General features: G+C 36.6%; 1 protein-coding gene across 5 annotated transcripts in view; it reads right to left on the reverse strand.

The window, feature by feature from the left end:
• LOC135212559 (SET and MYND domain-containing protein 4-like) overlaps positions 1-18,975 on the reverse strand; it is a 22,990-nt gene extending 4,015 nt beyond the window's left edge. Inside the window, exons 1-7 of one of the 5 annotated variants that reach the window (XM_064246098.1) lie at positions 17,717-18,975; positions 16,213-16,491; positions 14,939-15,094; positions 10,677-10,992; positions 9,619-10,294; positions 8,277-8,398; positions 941-1,062 (exon numbers count right to left, since the gene is read on the reverse strand). In XM_064246098.1, coding sequence (XP_064102168.1) covers positions 941-1,062; positions 8,277-8,398; positions 9,619-10,294; positions 10,677-10,988 — 1,232 coding nt within the window. In that variant the 5' untranslated portion in view covers positions 10,989-10,992; positions 14,939-15,094; positions 16,213-16,491; positions 17,717-18,975. The other 4 variants (XM_064246097.1, XM_064246099.1, XM_064246100.1 and 1 more) reach the window with 4 other exon arrangements.

The raw sequence follows: 18,975 nt of genomic DNA on the forward strand, positions 1-18,975 counted from the left end.
CAAGGGTTCCTCAAAGAGCCAAAGGTTGGGAACCACTGAAATAGCCTAAAGGTTATGTACAACACCAATGCCAAATTTGCTTTTAAAGCTCGTCTCTTATCTGCATTGGAATTCATGTATACCAATTACTCAATGTTGTGGCAACATTTGAATCTTACAATGAAAATGAGATTTTCCAGATGAACTTCAATTAGTAGTGGATTACTTTGAAGGTACATGGACTGGTCAGCTGTATAGACACAACCATAGACATACCCCTATACTGCAACATGAAATGTGGAACTGTTTCAATTACATCAAACAGGGAATGCTGAATACAAACAATGCTACCGAGGGGTGGCAAAACAATTTTCAATGTCATCTAAGTGCTTGTCATACACTAATTATAAGTTTACAGATGGCTTAAAAATATAACAAAGTTAACACGAGTTACAAATCGAACAATTTATGGGAAGTGAAAGTATAGCTGGGAGCAGAAAAACTTACTGTGACTGCGCGCAATGATTACAGTATATTGTATCAAAATATGACAAATTGGGAAGTGTAGAAGAATATTTACGAGGTGTGCACACAATATATTTCATACTAATACTGTACAGTAGCCAACATATATGTATTGGCAATCCTACATTTTAACTTGATTTTATCCTTGCTCAAACTTTTTTTAACTTTTTATAAATTGTAAAGACTAATAAATCATGTTTTAATTGTCGGTATTATTTACTGAAAACCAATTGATTTTTTTTATCTACTTACAAAAATTAGTTGAAGGACTGATTTTCGAACAATCGATCTTTCGATCAACTGATAGTTCTAGTAATAATTTTTGAGCAATTAGCTTTCAAGCAATTGAATTTGAGAACTTTACCAGATATCTATAAAAGGCAAATCTTTGTATTTCAATAGCAACAAATACAATTAAGAGACAATGGGATTCTACCTGTATGCCAGCAGAGCTATCTTGCCCATTCCAGGGTCAATGAGGTGGTTCAGAACTTTACATTCTTTAGAATGAAGTCCCTCCCAAGATGCTGCACGACATTCTTCAGAGCAGTACCAAACCTGGAGGAAATATGAAAATCACTGACAAATTGAACACCAAGATACACTTTAACAACTTTATACAAATCAAATCTGAATACAAAAGTTCAATTACAATATGCATAAAAAAGTAAAATATTATGAAAGATAATCACAGCAGTAGTAGTACCCTCTATAGATTTGTTGAAATATTAGTCTAAACTTTGATTATCAGTTTTGTCTCTTTTTACACTTAGTTTAATTTTTAAATTTGCCGCACGGCATCAGCAAACACTGGGTCAGTCGTGGCATAACAAAATATAAACAAGCTTGCCTGAGATGTGAGTGACTGTAGTTAGTTGGGCATTCAAACAAATGAAAACATGGCTTTTATTACCGATTAACAAAGCAATGTAAGGTAGAAAGAATGTAAAAGAAGTCAAATTAATGAAGAATACCACACTAACACATAACCACTTTAAGAGGTTATGCACCCAGAATATGCCAAGAGTACCGAGTTTGTGAAATAAGTGTGGTGAAAAGTAACAAGAAAAACTTTGGAAGAAGAAAAACTACCTACAGTGCCATAAGGCAATGATATGCACAAAATAGCAGCCAAAGACAGAGAAAGCAAAAAACATGAAATTCTGGATGAATGAAATTATTTCCATTGGGCAAAGAGAACTACAGCCACACTCACTCAGAAAAGGTGGTGGGAATACAATGACCCAAGATATGCTGAAGATCAAAAACAACTGGACACAACTACAGCTTCAAAGAAATAACGACGCACTCAGCTATAATACACAAGGGTGGATAATTTGGATCTGGACATCATTAAATGCACCAAAGCAAAAGACGCATGGGAAATTTTTAGTGAAAACCCCACAAAAATCGATGCTGGGAGAACTCTGTAGATGCAAAACACTAAAGAAATGTCTATGAGGGAACATAAACCCTATGTAATCAGATTGGCCAGAGATATAAATGCAGCTCTAATAGAAGTGGCTCAATTTGGAGCTGTGTTTGTGCTTAAAGGTCTTAAACATATTCCCAAGCATCAAATTTTGTTGAAGTTAAATTTCTCAAAAATTCATGACATATATAATAAATGTAGTCAATACGTACTCCTTTTCGAAGAGAGGCAAGAAAAACTCGAGGCAAGAAAAACTCGAGGCAAGACAAAGAGAAGATCTTCGGTGTATAAAACGAGCTTTAGAAGAAATTCAAGAAAAGAAGATAGAAATTCAAGTGCAAATTGCATTAGAGGAGATGGGACAAAAGATTTGTCTACTATGTTTGTAACCAGCCTGGACATATAGCAAGAAACTGCCTAAAATTTGAAAAGAGGAGACAAGGAGAAAGACAATACAAGATGGAAGACGAACATAAAAGGCACAAGAAGAAATCAGGACGCCATAGCCTTAGCAAATGCCATTCAGTGCTCTGAGAGACCTAGGTACATTGACACCCGATAGCACTTTGCACTAGGGAAAATCAACCCGAGAAAAACCAACAAGTACGTTCTATCAAAGAACTTGGCTGATCTCCTTACCAATATCATCTGTGGAGAGAGGACCCAAGAACTGATCACCAAGTTTAGACTGTATGCTGTGAAAGTGCCACTAATTTAGATACCATACTTGTCACTTATACCAAATACTAATAATTTAATTATCGTCAACTTTACAAATTATTTTCCACTGTTAATTTGTAGTTTACTTGTTCTATTATTACTAAAAGATTGAGAGCTGATGAAACACGTTTTTGGCAACACCATTTTATCAAGGTAGTATTGTATAAAGGTGAAAGTTGCAAGTACAGTAGTGCCTCAGGTTACGACATTCATCCGTTCCGAAGCAGCCTTTGTAACCTGATTTTTCGTATCTAGAACTACGTTTTACATGTAAATTGCCTGATTCGTTCCAAGCCCTACAAAAACACCACATTGATTTTAAAATAAAGCTAAATTGACCAATAAGCAATGAAATACAACAATTTGGACCATTCAATACCTAACATAACAGTGACTGATCTGTAAATAAAGTGGATTAGTGTACAGGGTACAAGAAATACTGTACGTACTTGTACGTACATATGTAGTAAAATGTGGAACCTTGCCTTTTGAGTGAGGCGATGTCCGAAAGTGGCGACAGAGGAGGAGGACAAATGGCAGAAAACATGAACACTTAACTTTACGAAACACATTAAAAAATGGCAGAAAACATTAACATTAAACTTTACGAAACACATTAACAAATGGTAGAACACATTAACACTTAACTTTACGAAAAACTTAAAATTAAATTTCTTTGCCTTTTTCTGATTTTTTTATTTTTTTCTACTTTTTTACTTCAAGTTTTTAACAAATTTAAATTTCTTCACCACTTCCAATTTTCTGTTTTTTCGTATCACTTGGACCTTCCTGTTTGCTTACTACTAAAGGCCTCTTTTAAAAATAACTATCCAAGGAACATTGCTTCTGCCTGCTTTTCACAATGTTCCTGAAACGACTCGGGCAAACGTCATCAAACTGTGCAAGCATACGACCTATGTAAGCCTTTTCGGGGTGTCTCTTTTCTAAATGATTGCACTTTATGAAAAGCAGCTAGAACATCCTTAATTTCTGCCGTTGTCATAGGGTCGTCTTCCTCCTTGCCGCTGCTAGAGAACTTTTCTTGAACGACGTTATGTTGCATGGCCTCCAACTCCTTCAGGTCATCCGTCGTAAGCTCCTCTTGGTGCTCCTCGAGAAGGTCATTGATGTCGTCCTTGTTGACGACCAGCCCCATGGACTTGCCGAGTGCAACAATCTCGTCAAGATCTAGTTGTAAAACAGTTCCAGGATCGTCAACTGTTTCTGAATCTGCATCAGCTTTGCCCACATTCAATCCCTCAAAGTCTTGGGAGGATACGACATCAGGCCAGAGTTTCCTCCACGAAGAATTCAAGGTTCGCCTTGAAACCTCCTGTCAAGCTTGATCGATGAGTTGGATGCATATCACGAAATCAAAATGCTCCTTCCAAAATTCACACAAGGTGAGGTTTGCGGTTTCAGTGATGTCAAAACATCTCTTGAAAAGATGTTTTGTATACAGCTTCTTGAAGTTCAATATCACTTGCTGGTCCATGGGCTGGAGGAGAGGGTTGGTGTTAGGCGGAAGATAAAGAACCTTGATGAAAGAATACTCCGCTAGCGAAATCACTAACAGGAATTTATGTTAAACTAAATCTATGTGAATGAACTAATTCCAGGTGTGTACGTTAACGCTGATGTGACGAAATGGTCGAGGGACGCCTTTACATAGGTGCATGTGGAACAGATGCTGACCAATAGGAGAGCAGGATCTTATGGCGGTGACTAGCATCAGGAACCAATGGGAGAACGGGAGGATGGTGGTGAGTCTACTGAGTTGGCGGTGCGCCAGTTTTAAAATTGTTCTCGGCTGCCCAGGCAAATTTCGGTTTACAGTACATACACCCTTTTGCAACCTGAATTATTTTCGTACAGAGGCAAAAAAATCTTTGTCTTTGCTTTCGTAACTGGATTTTTCGTAAGTAGGACTTTCATATGTAGAGGTTCCACGTACAATTTTATAACCTTACCAAATTTTTGCAAGTACTATTATTTGGTAGTTAAGTTCAATAGCTTTGATAATTGTAAGGTAAATGAATTTGCCGATGCTGGAGTCAAGATCACAGAAAAGGATCCAAAAACCATTCATGATGTAAACATATAACGTCATGAGGCTCTGCCCACTCACCAACTCACAAGGTATGCAGGTAGGCACTAACACGATCTAGGCTTCAACAAATTCGATAATGACCACAGCTTGCCATTTTCTATACAAGGGAGAAGAACCACAGCAAGTTTTACCATAGCGTGATTAGATAATTATTTCTAGATTGTGTAATATAATTACTTGGAAATATTCACCTCTTGCTGCAGCAAATACAAGGCTTGTGTCAAAAACTGAGGTAAAGCAAAATGGACCATCTTACAAATGAGCTATAAAGTGGTTCATTATGTGAATGAGTTACATAAACTGAATTATTTGTAAACAAGAAACACAGAATACCAAGAAAAAGGAAGAATTCAAAGTTAACAACTTACGCCCAACAGGTCTGCTCACTTGCCCCCCAAATCCCCCATGTAGGCAGAGCTTTGTCAACCTCCAAATTGGGTAGACCTTGTCTCTCCTGGGTAGCAGTTGCGAAGAAACCTCCACAAAATAATAATAATATGATAATTGAAAACAATGGCAGCTTTCAACAAATTAATCTTGTACAGGTCTTTTAAATTCTTCTGATGATTAGTTTTTCTGATTCAGCTAGGTTGCGTAGAAATCCAATCTTCATATTTGTCAAAATTGGGATATTTGTACTCATTCTATCTTGCTTTTATTTTATCTTTTTATTAGACATAGAAACCCAGGCCGGTTACTGCAACGAGGTCTTGGTGGTTATCTTTTAGTATTTTTTTTTCTAGGATACAGGTATTGGGTATCCCTGCAATGCTACCAAGACTCTTTCAGGGGCTGGTGTAGTCTACATGTTCATTTCAGGGGTTGGTGTAGTCTACACGTTTCAACCGTCTCCGTGATCATCATCAGGACTGGTGAAGACAAACTGGATGAAAACTGGGTTCAGATAGGCTTTTGTAGGAGGGGTGGGCAGGGGCAAATTCAATGCTGAATTATCATTGGATGCTTGGGGACATCCTTCTTGGACTAAGCTGTCTCTCGTGCGTCAATTTAATATCTGACATGGCTGAATGATAATTTTGGCATTTTTCTCCAAGTGAATTAATGGGACAAGTGAATGAGTTGTACTTAATAATTTGGGGGCTTCAATTATCATCAAAATTCCAATATTTAGGGTTATGAAAGTGGCCCACGTACACAGACATCATAATGGACACCTGGGCAGTGGTAAGTGCACTGGTCACGTGCATTTATACCAGTACTAGTATAGGCTACTTTCTGTTATGTAATAATTACCAACCTATTTCAACAGATTAAAATTTAATAGTAAAATAAATTTTAGCAAAGGGTAAATGACCGAGCGGCGACGAAGCGGCCACCAATCCCAGGATGTGCCCACCTTCCTGAAAAAATACTTTAATTCACTGCCATGAGCATCACTTAGGAGTTGTGGCTCATCCAGGATGCAAACCGAGACCTCTATACTCCTCTAAAAGTAATTTTTTTTGCCTAAATTATGAAAAAATAGCACAATTCAAGCACTTATTTGGAAAGTGGCCATGTTCTGAGAGAGGTGGCTGCAATATCGCTGCTTGGTCATTTACCCTAGTACCTGAATGTTTTCAGGTAGCAGCAATTTTTCACAACAACTTTCTCAGCTTCACAATGGTTGCCCCACATACGAAGTGCTACCAGAGACCATAAGTGACATATTTTACATTACAGCATGATATAATCCAGCTGGAAGTAGTAATCCCAGATACATGCCTTAACTTTCGTCAGTTAGCAAGATTAAGAAGAAAAAATGTGTGCCGTCCAGGTACTTCCCTCCCGCTGTCTGCATTGCTCTCAGTGGCGGAGAAAGGGTGGCCGCCTTGCAAGTTTGGAACAGTGTTCAAGTTTAGATTCAGGTGTAAATTCTTTCCACTTTCAAGATGTACTAGGCTAGGTAAAAGACTCTATCTCGAGTTTGGTTGGGGGATTCCTGATAGGGGATTTCCCTGATCATCTCAGGATACACACCTGTAGCCTAGTTAGTCTAGTTATACTAGTAGGTATTAGGTACCTAGCTAGTAGGAAGAAATGACAGTGAGGTAGGTAGATCTTAGGGGTTTCCTTCATTTGCTTGGTTTTTCTCCTTATCATTAGCTAACTATTAGCTATATCGATGTTAAATCTACTAACCTGAAGGAGTAAACTCGTGCACACCTGTCACCTTTGACACACCAGAATCCACATTTACATTAAAAACAAATAAGTCCGGAGATGTCAAGGACCCCTAGCAAGACATGTTGCGAGCGTTCTGTACGTAATACCTAATCTTCTTTTTTTATCCTTTACACGTTATAGTTTTCTTCCGTGGTAATTTTGTTACGTGACAATATCCACTTCCATTTTGTTAACGTACATCATTACCATATATTTTTTTTAAAGAAATCTAGTACTTTCTGAAACGTTTCATTGCTTTCCCGTTTATTTTCTTCTTTTCTTTTCATTCTTGGAATAACTCATTGAATTCTATTGACACATTTCGCTTTGATTTTCATTCATACTTTGTCTACTCTGTTCATCCAACTCTTGAAGCCCATCATCGGGTTCCTTATTTTGTTTCTAATACCTACAGCAGTGTCCAAACTAGACAAATTGTGTATCATACACTTAACTTACACTCTACTTTCTTATAATCCATGAAACGTATAAGTGTATATGATAGTGTCAGTCCTACGTTGACGCCTATCATAGTACGCATGGCATTGTGTCCGAGGTTGATTTGAAGCTTTTAAGTTGTATACCTCGCAAAGTTCTGCTGGTGAAATATCGCCTAAGCCATTTTAGTGCATTGTCTTGAACGACTCGTATGCATGTCGCATTTGAATCTTGTATTGATACTGATTCAGTGCCAATCAGTGGAATGGTCTCATCTAAAAGCTGGTGTACTGCAGTTCCAGTAATTTTGAAAAATGACAGTATCAAGAAATTTCAGCTATAAAGCCATACACGTAATCATATACAATCTAAGACTTACAGGGTTGTGATAAAACACACTTTTCATGCAACTGGTTGTTGTTTAAAGTGAAAAATGACAAATGTGCGGACTGTAATCCTCTTAAGTCATCATGGACCACCAAAGCATAATTTTGGATCTGATTGCTTTGGACTTTTCGAAATTAGTGGTGGAAAGTTGTGACAACTTACACCTTATAAGTGCCCAAAGATGGCACGTTAAAAAAAAAAAAAATTATGTCTCTCCGTCAAAAAACACTCCAAGCAACATTATATTGGAAAATGTTAACTACTGCATTGAAACGTTAAGAAGATAATTGCCAAATTAAATCCCTATTTAGAAAAAAGGGCCACTACTCCTACCAGACACCGTCTACTTGATGTACGTATATAGTACTTTCACGCGGACATATACTGTACAGCGAAATAAAAAATAAAAAAATAATAAAAATATAATTGTAGACTTTTTTTCTCTTAATTAGAATACTGGAAATTGTACAGAGTCAATAATACGATGGAAAAAACTCAACACCCAGTGAATTCTCTTACCTTAGCACAAGAGTTGCATGGGATGGACACAGGCGTTCTCACATAACAGTTGTAGCAATGTGAAGCCAAATAATCAGGATTCATCATTGTGCAGAAGGGCTCTTCCACGATCAGTATATCTCCTGTTGAAGTGAACAGAATAAGCAATTACTAAGAAGTCACAAATAAGACAAATGAAACTGAATTCGTTTAGCAAACTGCTACTTTTAGAAACCATGCTAATTTGATTTGAAAGTTTAAGAAATACTGTTAAAAATCTGTGATGATGAATTCTGAATTTTATGTATAAAAAATTATTGTGGCAGAAATATAAGCTTAAACTTAAAACAATACATTGTTCAGCATTCTATTTTGAAACCTTTTAGAGTACATGCAAAACAAAGCAACAAACTCCTTTCAGAGGGTTCACTAAACCTCAAACATTACTCCCGTGATAATAAACAAAATTAATTAAAAGAAGGAACAGGATAAAATAACGATAGAAAATATGATAGGTTTAATGTAGTCGTAAATTTGTAACAGTGTGTATGTATTCCGAACTAATGAACATTACAGAAGTAAAAGGACACAGCCAAGAATCCTCAAATGAGTTGGAATGTGACGATAAACAATCAATGCACCGAGTAGCCCCTAAATTTAGAATAAGCACAAACTGACGACCTGAAATTTTGCAGTGGATAAAGTATGTAGTATGTTTGTTTGTATGGTGTTTTTACGTAGCATGGAACCAGTGGTTATTCAGCAACGGGACCAACGGCTTTATGTGACTTCCGAACCACGTCGAGAGTGAACTACTATCACTAGAAATACACATCTCTAACACCTCAATGGAATGCCCGAGAATCGAACTCGCGGCCACCGAGGTGGCAGGTTAGGACCATACCAACCATGCCACTGAGGCGCTCTCTAAACGATCCTGATCCTACCCAACTCCTTAAGTAGCCATAATAGAAAGACCAACTAGTACAGTATTTACAAAACTAAAGTATCCAGGCTGAAAATTCTATTTCATCAATAAGTTAGACGGACTATTAAGCAAAGAGGGCATGAATCCGTCCTCTATTCAGGGATACTATTTACGCTTGTTCAGTAGTGAACCCTTCACACCAAAAGGAGTAAACTTAATGAATTATCATAAAGGAAACCTTGTTTATTCTAAATGGCACCAGAACTACTTAAACTTAAAATAGGTTAAATAGGCATGATAGGAAGATGTTTGAATGAGTCCATTCAGGATAAAAAGTGGAAGAGAAGAGCTCTCACACCACACATGGAATGAGAATTGCATAGTGACAAACGAGAGCGCACACAGAAGTGGGAAGATTGTATTTCTTTAACTTACCTGGCCTTATGTCCCTCTTGGCAATAACACAACGTCCTCTGTCTTTAGTAACTACAAATTCTAACGCTGACGAAGCGCGCGGGAACAATTTATGTGGACCGTATGAAAGTTGAGGTGGTTTGACCTTCTCCTTCTGTTTCGTTTTTTTAGCAGAGACTTTCTTTCCCTTTCTGGCCTTGATACTTTTGAATACCGTCATGATCCTGACAGTTGCCACGGCTTTGACTTCGTTGACTGTATTGCTTTTTCGCAGGTTTTCCAAGGCTTTCAGGAAATGGTGTTCTGCTTTAGCGTCGTCCCTTTGCTGTGCATTCACATGTCCCAATATTTCATGAGAATTCCACAAGGTTTCCTCAGGGCAACCAAAGGACAAGCTCTTTTCAGCATCAACTGCTGCATTACTGAACTGTTCCAGCAGGAGGAAAGCCCAGCCCCTCTTCATGTACCTTACAGCGAGGGCTGCTACATCTTCGGGAGGAGTCTTTTGAATGCCTTTTTTAATGACATCCAAAGCCTTGGAAGCTGAGGCTTCGTTGGGAATCAGTAAGTCGTACACTTTTTCGTAATTGTTTGCTTCATCACTATTTTTCTGGGCATAGTTCTCCTCTATAACGAGGTTCTCCAGTTCGGTTAACTGGGAGACGTACGTTACTCTGTCCAGATCAGTCCTGCATTCCTGAAATAAGGAGTATGACTTGCATATTTTGGAAAAAAAAAAAACTTGGTTATTTTCATAAAGGTTTTGCTTTTAACTGACAAACTTTTAGCGCTTAGTTAATGTGCCTTTGCTAGAAGTGTATATATACTATATATTTTTTTCTAAATAAAGTCTAAAAACCTGTCTAAATAATCTTTGTCTCAATGCTTAAGCAATATTACCAATATAGTTCATTTTGGTTATAACTGTTGTAACACTAACCATACACAACTCTTTCATGCCATATTCTTAATGCTCATACACTATTACTGCTTACTATTGTACGATTCTTTAATGTCTAAACAGTTCGAATTATTTTTCTGACCAAAACAGCGTGATCAAGAGCGAAATACCTGTGTACCTGAAAGTCCTGCATTATAAGTTCAAGGGTTCCAGATGCTCGGATTTGTTGACAAATAATGTCATAGAGTTCCTTCAGACTTGAAGGCTGAGCATGTTCTATTATCCCTGGTTCCTCTAGGTCAGGAACACAAATTGTTGGTAACTTTTCCTCCTCCTCCTCCTCTGGCTCTGGAGGGAGGAGCGTCGGTGGTTCATCCTGCTTACTGTTCTCTGCTAATGTGGCTTTTTCTTTTTCCTCTCTCTCCTTTTCTTCCTCCCTCTTCAATCCCTCTTGAATTCTCTTTATAAATTCTTCATAAGCCGCTGCCATTGTACTGTGGAAAGGAAAATAATTAGAAGCTTACTGAGTTTATGTAAAATATTTCACAGGTTTATAGTCTTAAAGGTGTTTCCAAAACTTGGTTTTCTGTTTTCCTCTTCATTGACAAATGGTTTAATTCAGTTAGAATGGTAACACTCATATGTAAATGTTCATCCAATAGTTTGTCATTTTGACCTGGAACCAGTATCGATTTATTAATTAATATTTCAAATGGAAAAGTAAAGAATTTTCTAACGACTCGAAAGCCAAGAAACGCTAATGATAACATGACATAATTTACGCGAATTTATTGGTTAGATAAGACATGATTGCAAATCCGTATTTTACAATGAAAAACTAAAACATTTTATACCTTACGGAAATACAAGTTACAAATACTATTATATTAAATAATGGTAATTCTACAGCATAGTTCCGTACGGACTGCAAGGAACGTACCCGCGGATACGACATCCACTAGGGATTAGGGCGTCCAATGTATTTCGCCGTGTTTAGTACTGACCCCCGGGGGTTAATTACAGTCGTCAGTATAAATATTACTTAAAATTCTTGTTCAGGAAGTAAAACTCCATAGAAAACCGCAACTGCCCTAGTCTAGGCCTCCCGCGCAATAGTACTGTAGATCTACCTAAATAATTCAAATACATCATGAAAATGAAATCCGTATTATACAATGAAAAACTAAACATTTTATACCCAACGGAAATACAAGTTACAAATATTATTTTATTAAATAATGGAAATACACCATGAAAACGGTCGAAATACGAGTTACCGTTCAATGTGACAGGTCCGTTTTCTATGATAAAATCTCTTAGGGGAACCTAAAATACTTCTGCGTTAAAATTTCTGTTGGAAACTGAAGCTTAAAAAAGAAGAAAAAGTAAATAATTATGTTTATAAGATTTATAACAAATGGCACTATTCAAGAATGGATGGTGATAAGACAAACTTGAAACGCGTAGGGATAGGCAAGCTAACTTTAGGGCTAGTCTCTCGAACAAATATGCAAGCATTATTATTAGAATAAACACTAAGGTGGCTAAACCTGTGCGAGGTTCTGGGCAAACCTCAGTGCGTTACGGGCCCTCCCAACCAGGTAAAATATTTAAGTAAATTCACGGTATCGTCTGTTAAAATTTATGTCAAAGCTTACATTAGGAAATATGATAGGCCTATTACAACTATCCCCGAAGGTGTGTGTGTACTACTCTAGAATAATTTTCTCTCTTCTATTCAATTTCTACCGAAATTAAAATTAACAGAATGATGAATAAGGGTCAAATATAATTAATTATAGTATGCAAATTGATATATGGCTTTTATTTGCTATCTGGAAGAAATATTCTTTTAAAGATAATTTCAGCTTTCGCTTACTATCTGCAAGAAATATTCTCCCACTGAAAGATCATTTTAGCTTCCATTTACTATCTGCAAGAAATATTCTTCAAAAAAGATCTTTTCAACTTTCACTTACTATCTGAAAGAAACCTTCTTCAAAATATAATTTTAGCTTTCATTTACTATCTTTTAAGAAATATTCTTCTACTGATAGATAATTTTAGCTTCCATTTACCTTCAAGAAATCTTCTTCAAAAAGATAATTTTAACTTTCATTTACTATCTGAAAGAAACAAAACATTATGTGACATTTTTCACACTTCCTAATTTTTCAATTCTTCTGTTACTCCTTCTAAACAACATAAGTAACGGTCATATATCAAAGGTGATGGCCTAAACCAACAGTTCCCTATATAACTGTCTCTTCCCCAAATTGGTCTCTAACCTTCTATTGCATACCCCATTCTCCTCGTTTTTTTTTTTTTTTTTTTATACATCCATCCAATAGTTTTAAATTTCCAAAGAAATAATTTAACAGACGTTAAATGCAGAAGATGGAAAACAGAAATGCTGGAGCCTCCCCAAACAATCGGTTTCATTTTCTATGTTACCAAAAGTAATATGGCCGGTGGAGGCAGTAGCCAGGCATTTAAAGATATACTATAACAGTCTCACTGCCACCGAAGCCGTGGCCGTACTGATGAGTTTCCTACGGACTAGGGTGACAACTTAATCCACATTAGCACGAATGGCCTGTAGAATGATGTGGGTGGTATGTACCACCTGAAGCTTACCAGCTTGTTTGCATCAAGAACAGATTGTAGATAACATTTCCTCACTATTTGTATTACTAAATATTTCCTGGTTTCACCCTTTTCCATTTTTTTAGTACATCCCGGAACTTGTTCACAAAAATTGCTTTATATCTATAAAACAATGTCACACAACGATATTTACTTCTTACAACTATGGGTTAGAAAGAATTTTTTTAGAAATGGCAGTTTTCAATAGTGTGAAATTGGGGTAAACCGATTTCTTTCAAACCCTCAATAATATAAGTAAGACGTTCCAAAAAGTCTGAATATTAGGAAATACATGAAAAAATAAAGCCAGAAATAATTGCAATCCTGATCCAAATACTCACGGAGTCATGTTGTACCATAACGCGATAAATCTAAGATCCTAGAACAACATTCCTACCAAGACAGGGAGAATAAGACGGTCAATAATCCAGTACGGAACATTATTGATCAACAATATCGAACTTTGCCATTTCTGTTGAAAGGTATTGGAACCAAGGTATGACAGCCGCTTGTTGAACATCCAGAAAGGTCTAACTTCCTTCCATCTTACCAGAAAATCACTCCGCTGAAACATTTTCATGCCACAATGTGATAAATGACAAAAAAAATTTGCATAATTATAAGTTGCAGGGTTAAAATCACAAAGATTTTTAAGCAGTATTCGCTACAGTGGTGCATGAGCGGATGATAACAGGCTTGAAATGGCTAGGCGGCGAAGACAATCACTGAAATCTGCCTCGTTAATTCGGTCAAAAGGAGTATCACAAGGCAGCGTAGTAGGCCTGTAATTGTTTAACACACGCACTGACTTTATCCTTGATTATGGTTCAAACATGAAGTAAAAATTAAGTTTACGGCAGACGATACCTATACTCTGTTTTTTTCCATCTGTCCACCTGCCTGTGGTATTTTTGTATGACACTGCGTCCCGGGCTTTCGACAGTTACATTTAGCTTACATTCAACGATTATAATAATATCCTATTTCGAATATTAACGGTGTAATTCGCATACAGTAAATTATGAAATCACTTTTCAGTTGCAAACGTACACCCAGATGTCCTTTTATTTACCTAAAACTTACACACAGCGTAACTATCTAAAGCTCGGGACGCAGTGTTACCATACAAAAACACCACAGGCGGGTGGACAGATGAAAAAAAAAAACTATAGTTATAGGTAGTTATTGACAACACTGCAGATATTATGAACAGAATAGGTAACATTATGATATATGTCAATAGTTGGATGAACAGAAAGGAAAATAAATTAAGACAAAACAATATATATAAGTATGGTAAGAAATTCACCATAAAAAATCTTTATATTAATATAAAAAATGCTGCTAGTAGTCAAAAAGGAGTAATAAACTAAAACATTCTAGTTTACGAAAATCTAAATACCAGAAAGCAAATATGAGATGTCGTGCAAAAGAGGTTTTTGTTAACTTGTTAACTAAGAAATGCACCCTTAATCAATAAATCCCTAGTGATCACTTCACTAACACTGAAACAAAGTCTACAACGGTATCCGAAATTTATTTATTGAAACAGCAAGCAAATTAAAAGAACAGTGAATAAAGGAAGAACTGAATATGAAAAATGTTTGATGTTTGCGATTGCTAAAAAAAAATACTAAATATGTAAAAGCCTCTTTCAATAATGTAGCTACGATATAAATTTACACCTAAGCATGAACAGAAATTAATAGCGGTACTAAGATGATAAAGGCGTTGGAAAAACAAAACTGTTCAATAATCAATCACCACTAGAGCAGAAAATATGCGGAAACTTACATGCTTCAAACGAAACCCCGACAAAAGGCGGCTTGCTGGATGAACGACAGGAGGGCTTCGTAGCACACAAGATAATGATGATAACGACTGTTACTGGCCGGTAACATATATTTACCGATGAATTCATATACCATGTCACCTAACCATATCAGATATCTGAAAATATTCCTTATCTGTGATAGTATATATATGTTACTGTGTACAAAAGTTTAATTTTTATTTGTAGATAACTGTATCGAAAAGGCCTACATTAACATTCTGACAGCTATATTATGTTTCTCTCTAGCAATCCAAGAATGTTCCTAGCTATTTTACCTACCCAAATAACCTTACGTATACAGAGTCCAAGAGAATACAGAAAAACCCTTTACTTAACATGAAAAATATTACTTAAGAGTTGAGTTGATCGACCATTCATACGTACAGTTTAATCAAAAATTACAATGGCTCATTATCAACGAATAACATGAACATGATAGGCATATGATCAAGACCATATGACGCGAATCATGAAAACACAGTACCACCACCAAGCATAACAGGGCAATTTAGGCCATGAATGGCGACAATTCGAAATCGAGACCAAACCAAAGCCATCAAATATTTAGGCTAATTTGCTTTACACTATATTTACTTGCCATATTAGTAATATTTACCTTATATTTAAAAAAATAATGACAACTCAAATATGACACTTTTGAAGCATGTCAACTACTACACAAAAGCATAAACATTGACACGACCATCTTTGTGTAAAACCTTTTCTCTTCAATCAGCCTTACACATTCCACGTGCAGTTTTTGACACCCTGTATTCCAACTTGAGGAAATGAACATTCAGTTGACTTACCGTTGCAAAGGCAGCTAACAAAACCAAATGCCACAGGAATGGAACTTGTCGTTTGTTAAATCGGAACAAGAGATCTGCTTTCATTAGGAGGCGATATCACAATATGGTGGGAGGTTTAACCGGTAAGGGATTGGCCACTTCCGGTATTTAAATAAACAAAAGAACATTTCACTTTACCTCACAAGATTTTGTTTTCAACCCTTTTCCTCTTTACACTGAAAACACAGGATGTCCTTCTTTATTCAGCAGATAAATCCAAGTTGCAATTAACTCGGCCATTCATAAGCAAAACTATCACGGCATGGCAAGGCACTAACACAAGGTATAACTTATCTATAACTGTACACTTAATCCACAAATTTCTACATAACTCATACAGTTACTTCAGTCATTCAAACATTATGCAGAAAAACGATAGAACTAACTTGGAGAAAAGGAGAGAGAAGCAGACAGACGCCTCCCTCCTTCGATACTGTCTCTATTTTAGGAGACCGAAGCGGGTACCTCACTTGTGACTTGACGTTCGGTAGCGGAGCTGTGAAGGTAGCCCGACTGTCCGATAGCTGCCAAAACCCAGTCTCTTCTTCTTCATCTTTGTGTAAGGAAGAGTTTTTTCCGCATTCTGTGCTTGCCCATATCCACAAATAAATACCATCTTCTGCCAAGTCCATGTCTAATTGGATGTGAAATACAACGTACCAGACCTATAACATACAAATTAATGGTTTTCATTAGACTTGCCTCTTTCTTAACCTTCGGAAAAAAACGCTCTTATATTATAACACGATTGTAATTCACAGCGAGAGTGAACGTTATAGAATGGGTATAATTTAACAAAACAACGTCTATGGATCACAAAACCTTTTAATTCGCCACAAGCAGACCCTCAACTTAAACCTTTTGGGACTGTAAAAGAAGCGATACTCCAAATACGTTTACCGGTCTTTTGGAACAAGACCCACATGGGTTGAAAAAATAAACTCTCTCAATAAAACTATCGCCCTTCATTCTTCCCACATATAAATCAATAAGCAATTTCCTAAATAAATGCAGCTCATATTTTCTATAAGTTAACTGATCAAACACTGCTTCAACTTCCTGGCTTGAATACCATCGCTTTCCTCTTGCTAACATCACCTTCAAGTTTATCTGCTTGCTACACTTTCACTTTTTCACCAGGTTCCGTTTACTATCTGTGATATCTGCAAGCATCAAACAATACGTTTTCGTATCTAACATACATGTATTTACATACACTTGCTAGATATCTCTCATCACTGCACTCGCAATACCAAACACCAACTTCCCCAACAATCCAGCCACTCTCCTGTGAACAACTTATAACCAATGCTTTACTTAAATTACACAGATTTGTTATATTCCTCATATTTCTACACCATTCTCCGCGAGCAACCCTGTTATAGTTCCAACTTAAGCTTTCCATAGTTCGATGTACACCATATTCTCTTCTCTCTCTCTCTCTCTCTCTCTCTCTCTCTCTCTCTCTCTCTCTCTCTCTCTCTCTCTCTCATGCACGCGCGCACACACACACACAAATACACAAATGTACAAATATTTAATTTGTTTTCGTGAAAAACACATTTTTACACGAGTTGTCCTTGTCGTGAATACCACTTCCATTCTGAATTTTCCTTGTTATTTAATTTCATGCTTGAAAGCATCCCCTTTCTGATACTTTTTATTATTATTATTATTATTATTATTATTATTAATTATTATTATTATTATTATTATTATTATTATGAAGTGGAAATCTGAACAATTTGAAGTGACCGGGAAGGGGATTACAGAAAACTTATAAATGTGTGTTTCAAACCGTTAATAATAGTTCCACTACCATATATGTTAATTCCAAATATAAATTCACACATATATCGTTGTTTCAAAATTTTACAACTAATGAAATACCTTTGGAAAAGTCCATCCTCATTGTTAATTCATTGTCACGTGATTCGTTGGTCTGCTGAGAGCTATAATCTGCTGGTGAACTTGGATATGTAGAGAAGGTATAAGAAGGTAAAGAAGCTGTCCATACATTGGAAAATAATGTCATTCAAGAAGTGCACTGTCTATACTCTGTTTTTTTCCATCTGTCCACCCGCCTGTGGTGTTTGCGTACGGTAACACTGCGTCCTGGGCTTTAGATAGTTACATTCAGCTTACATTCAACAATAATAACAATATCCTATTTCGAATATTAACGGTGTAATTCGCATACAGTAAATTATTAAAAACACATTTCAGTTGCAAATGTACACCCAGCTATCCTTTTATTTACCTAAAACTTACACATAGCGTAACTATCTAAAGCCCGGGACGCAGTGTTACCATACGCAAACACCACAGGAGGGTGGACAGATGAAAAAAAAAGAGTTTAGAAGAATAGTACTATTGAAGAAACCTAAGTCAGGTTTTTGGTTTTTCAGCAGATTCTCTTGATATACAGGCAGTTGCTGCTGCTGGTCCTTCAAAAGGTTCATCTACTAACGGCTGTTCTCTTTTTACTCCTCTTTTGAATGAAGTATACAGGCCTGTACCGAGGGCGGCTCGGGGGGTCGAACGGCCCCCGCCCCCCAAATTGCTGGAAGTCCGTATTTTCTGTGATTATCCTTTACATTGAAGTGTACTTACAAAGCAATAATTAATTTTTTTTTGTTAAGTCAAAGTATATAACATAAATAAAGTAATGCACACGTTATTCCTAACATAATAAATGAATCGATCAATAAAACTGAAGAAATATGCTTGAATTTCAGAGCAAACTTTTAAACATTATAAGTCAAATTCTGTTAACCAAAGTCCATACTTTGAATAACATCTAATCGGGTAGAAGGGCATAGAACGCATACCCAATTTTTCTTCTTAATATAACTAAAATAATATTTTCAAGTATTTCATATATTATATACCTATAGATATATGCAGTGACATTTATTGAGGAAAAGGTCCCGTTTTGGGAAAAAACGAACCCGCCCCCCTTAAAAAAAATGGACACTGGCCGGGTATATGAGCTTTAGGGTTGCTGGATCTTGATGCTTCGTGAAAACTGGCAGCTTCGGTATCGTCAAGGATCGCCTTCAGTGTCATCCGGGGCCTCATCTTCATTTCAAAGACGACAAGCTAACTGCTGTTCCTTTGCCTTTTTTTGCTTTTCTTTTATTTTTATT

Source organism: Macrobrachium nipponense, chromosome 41, assembly GCF_015104395.2.
Source record: "Macrobrachium nipponense isolate FS-2020 chromosome 41, ASM1510439v2, whole genome shotgun sequence".
In the NCBI taxonomy this organism is placed as follows: Eukaryota; Metazoa; Arthropoda; class Malacostraca; order Decapoda; family Palaemonidae; genus Macrobrachium; species Macrobrachium nipponense.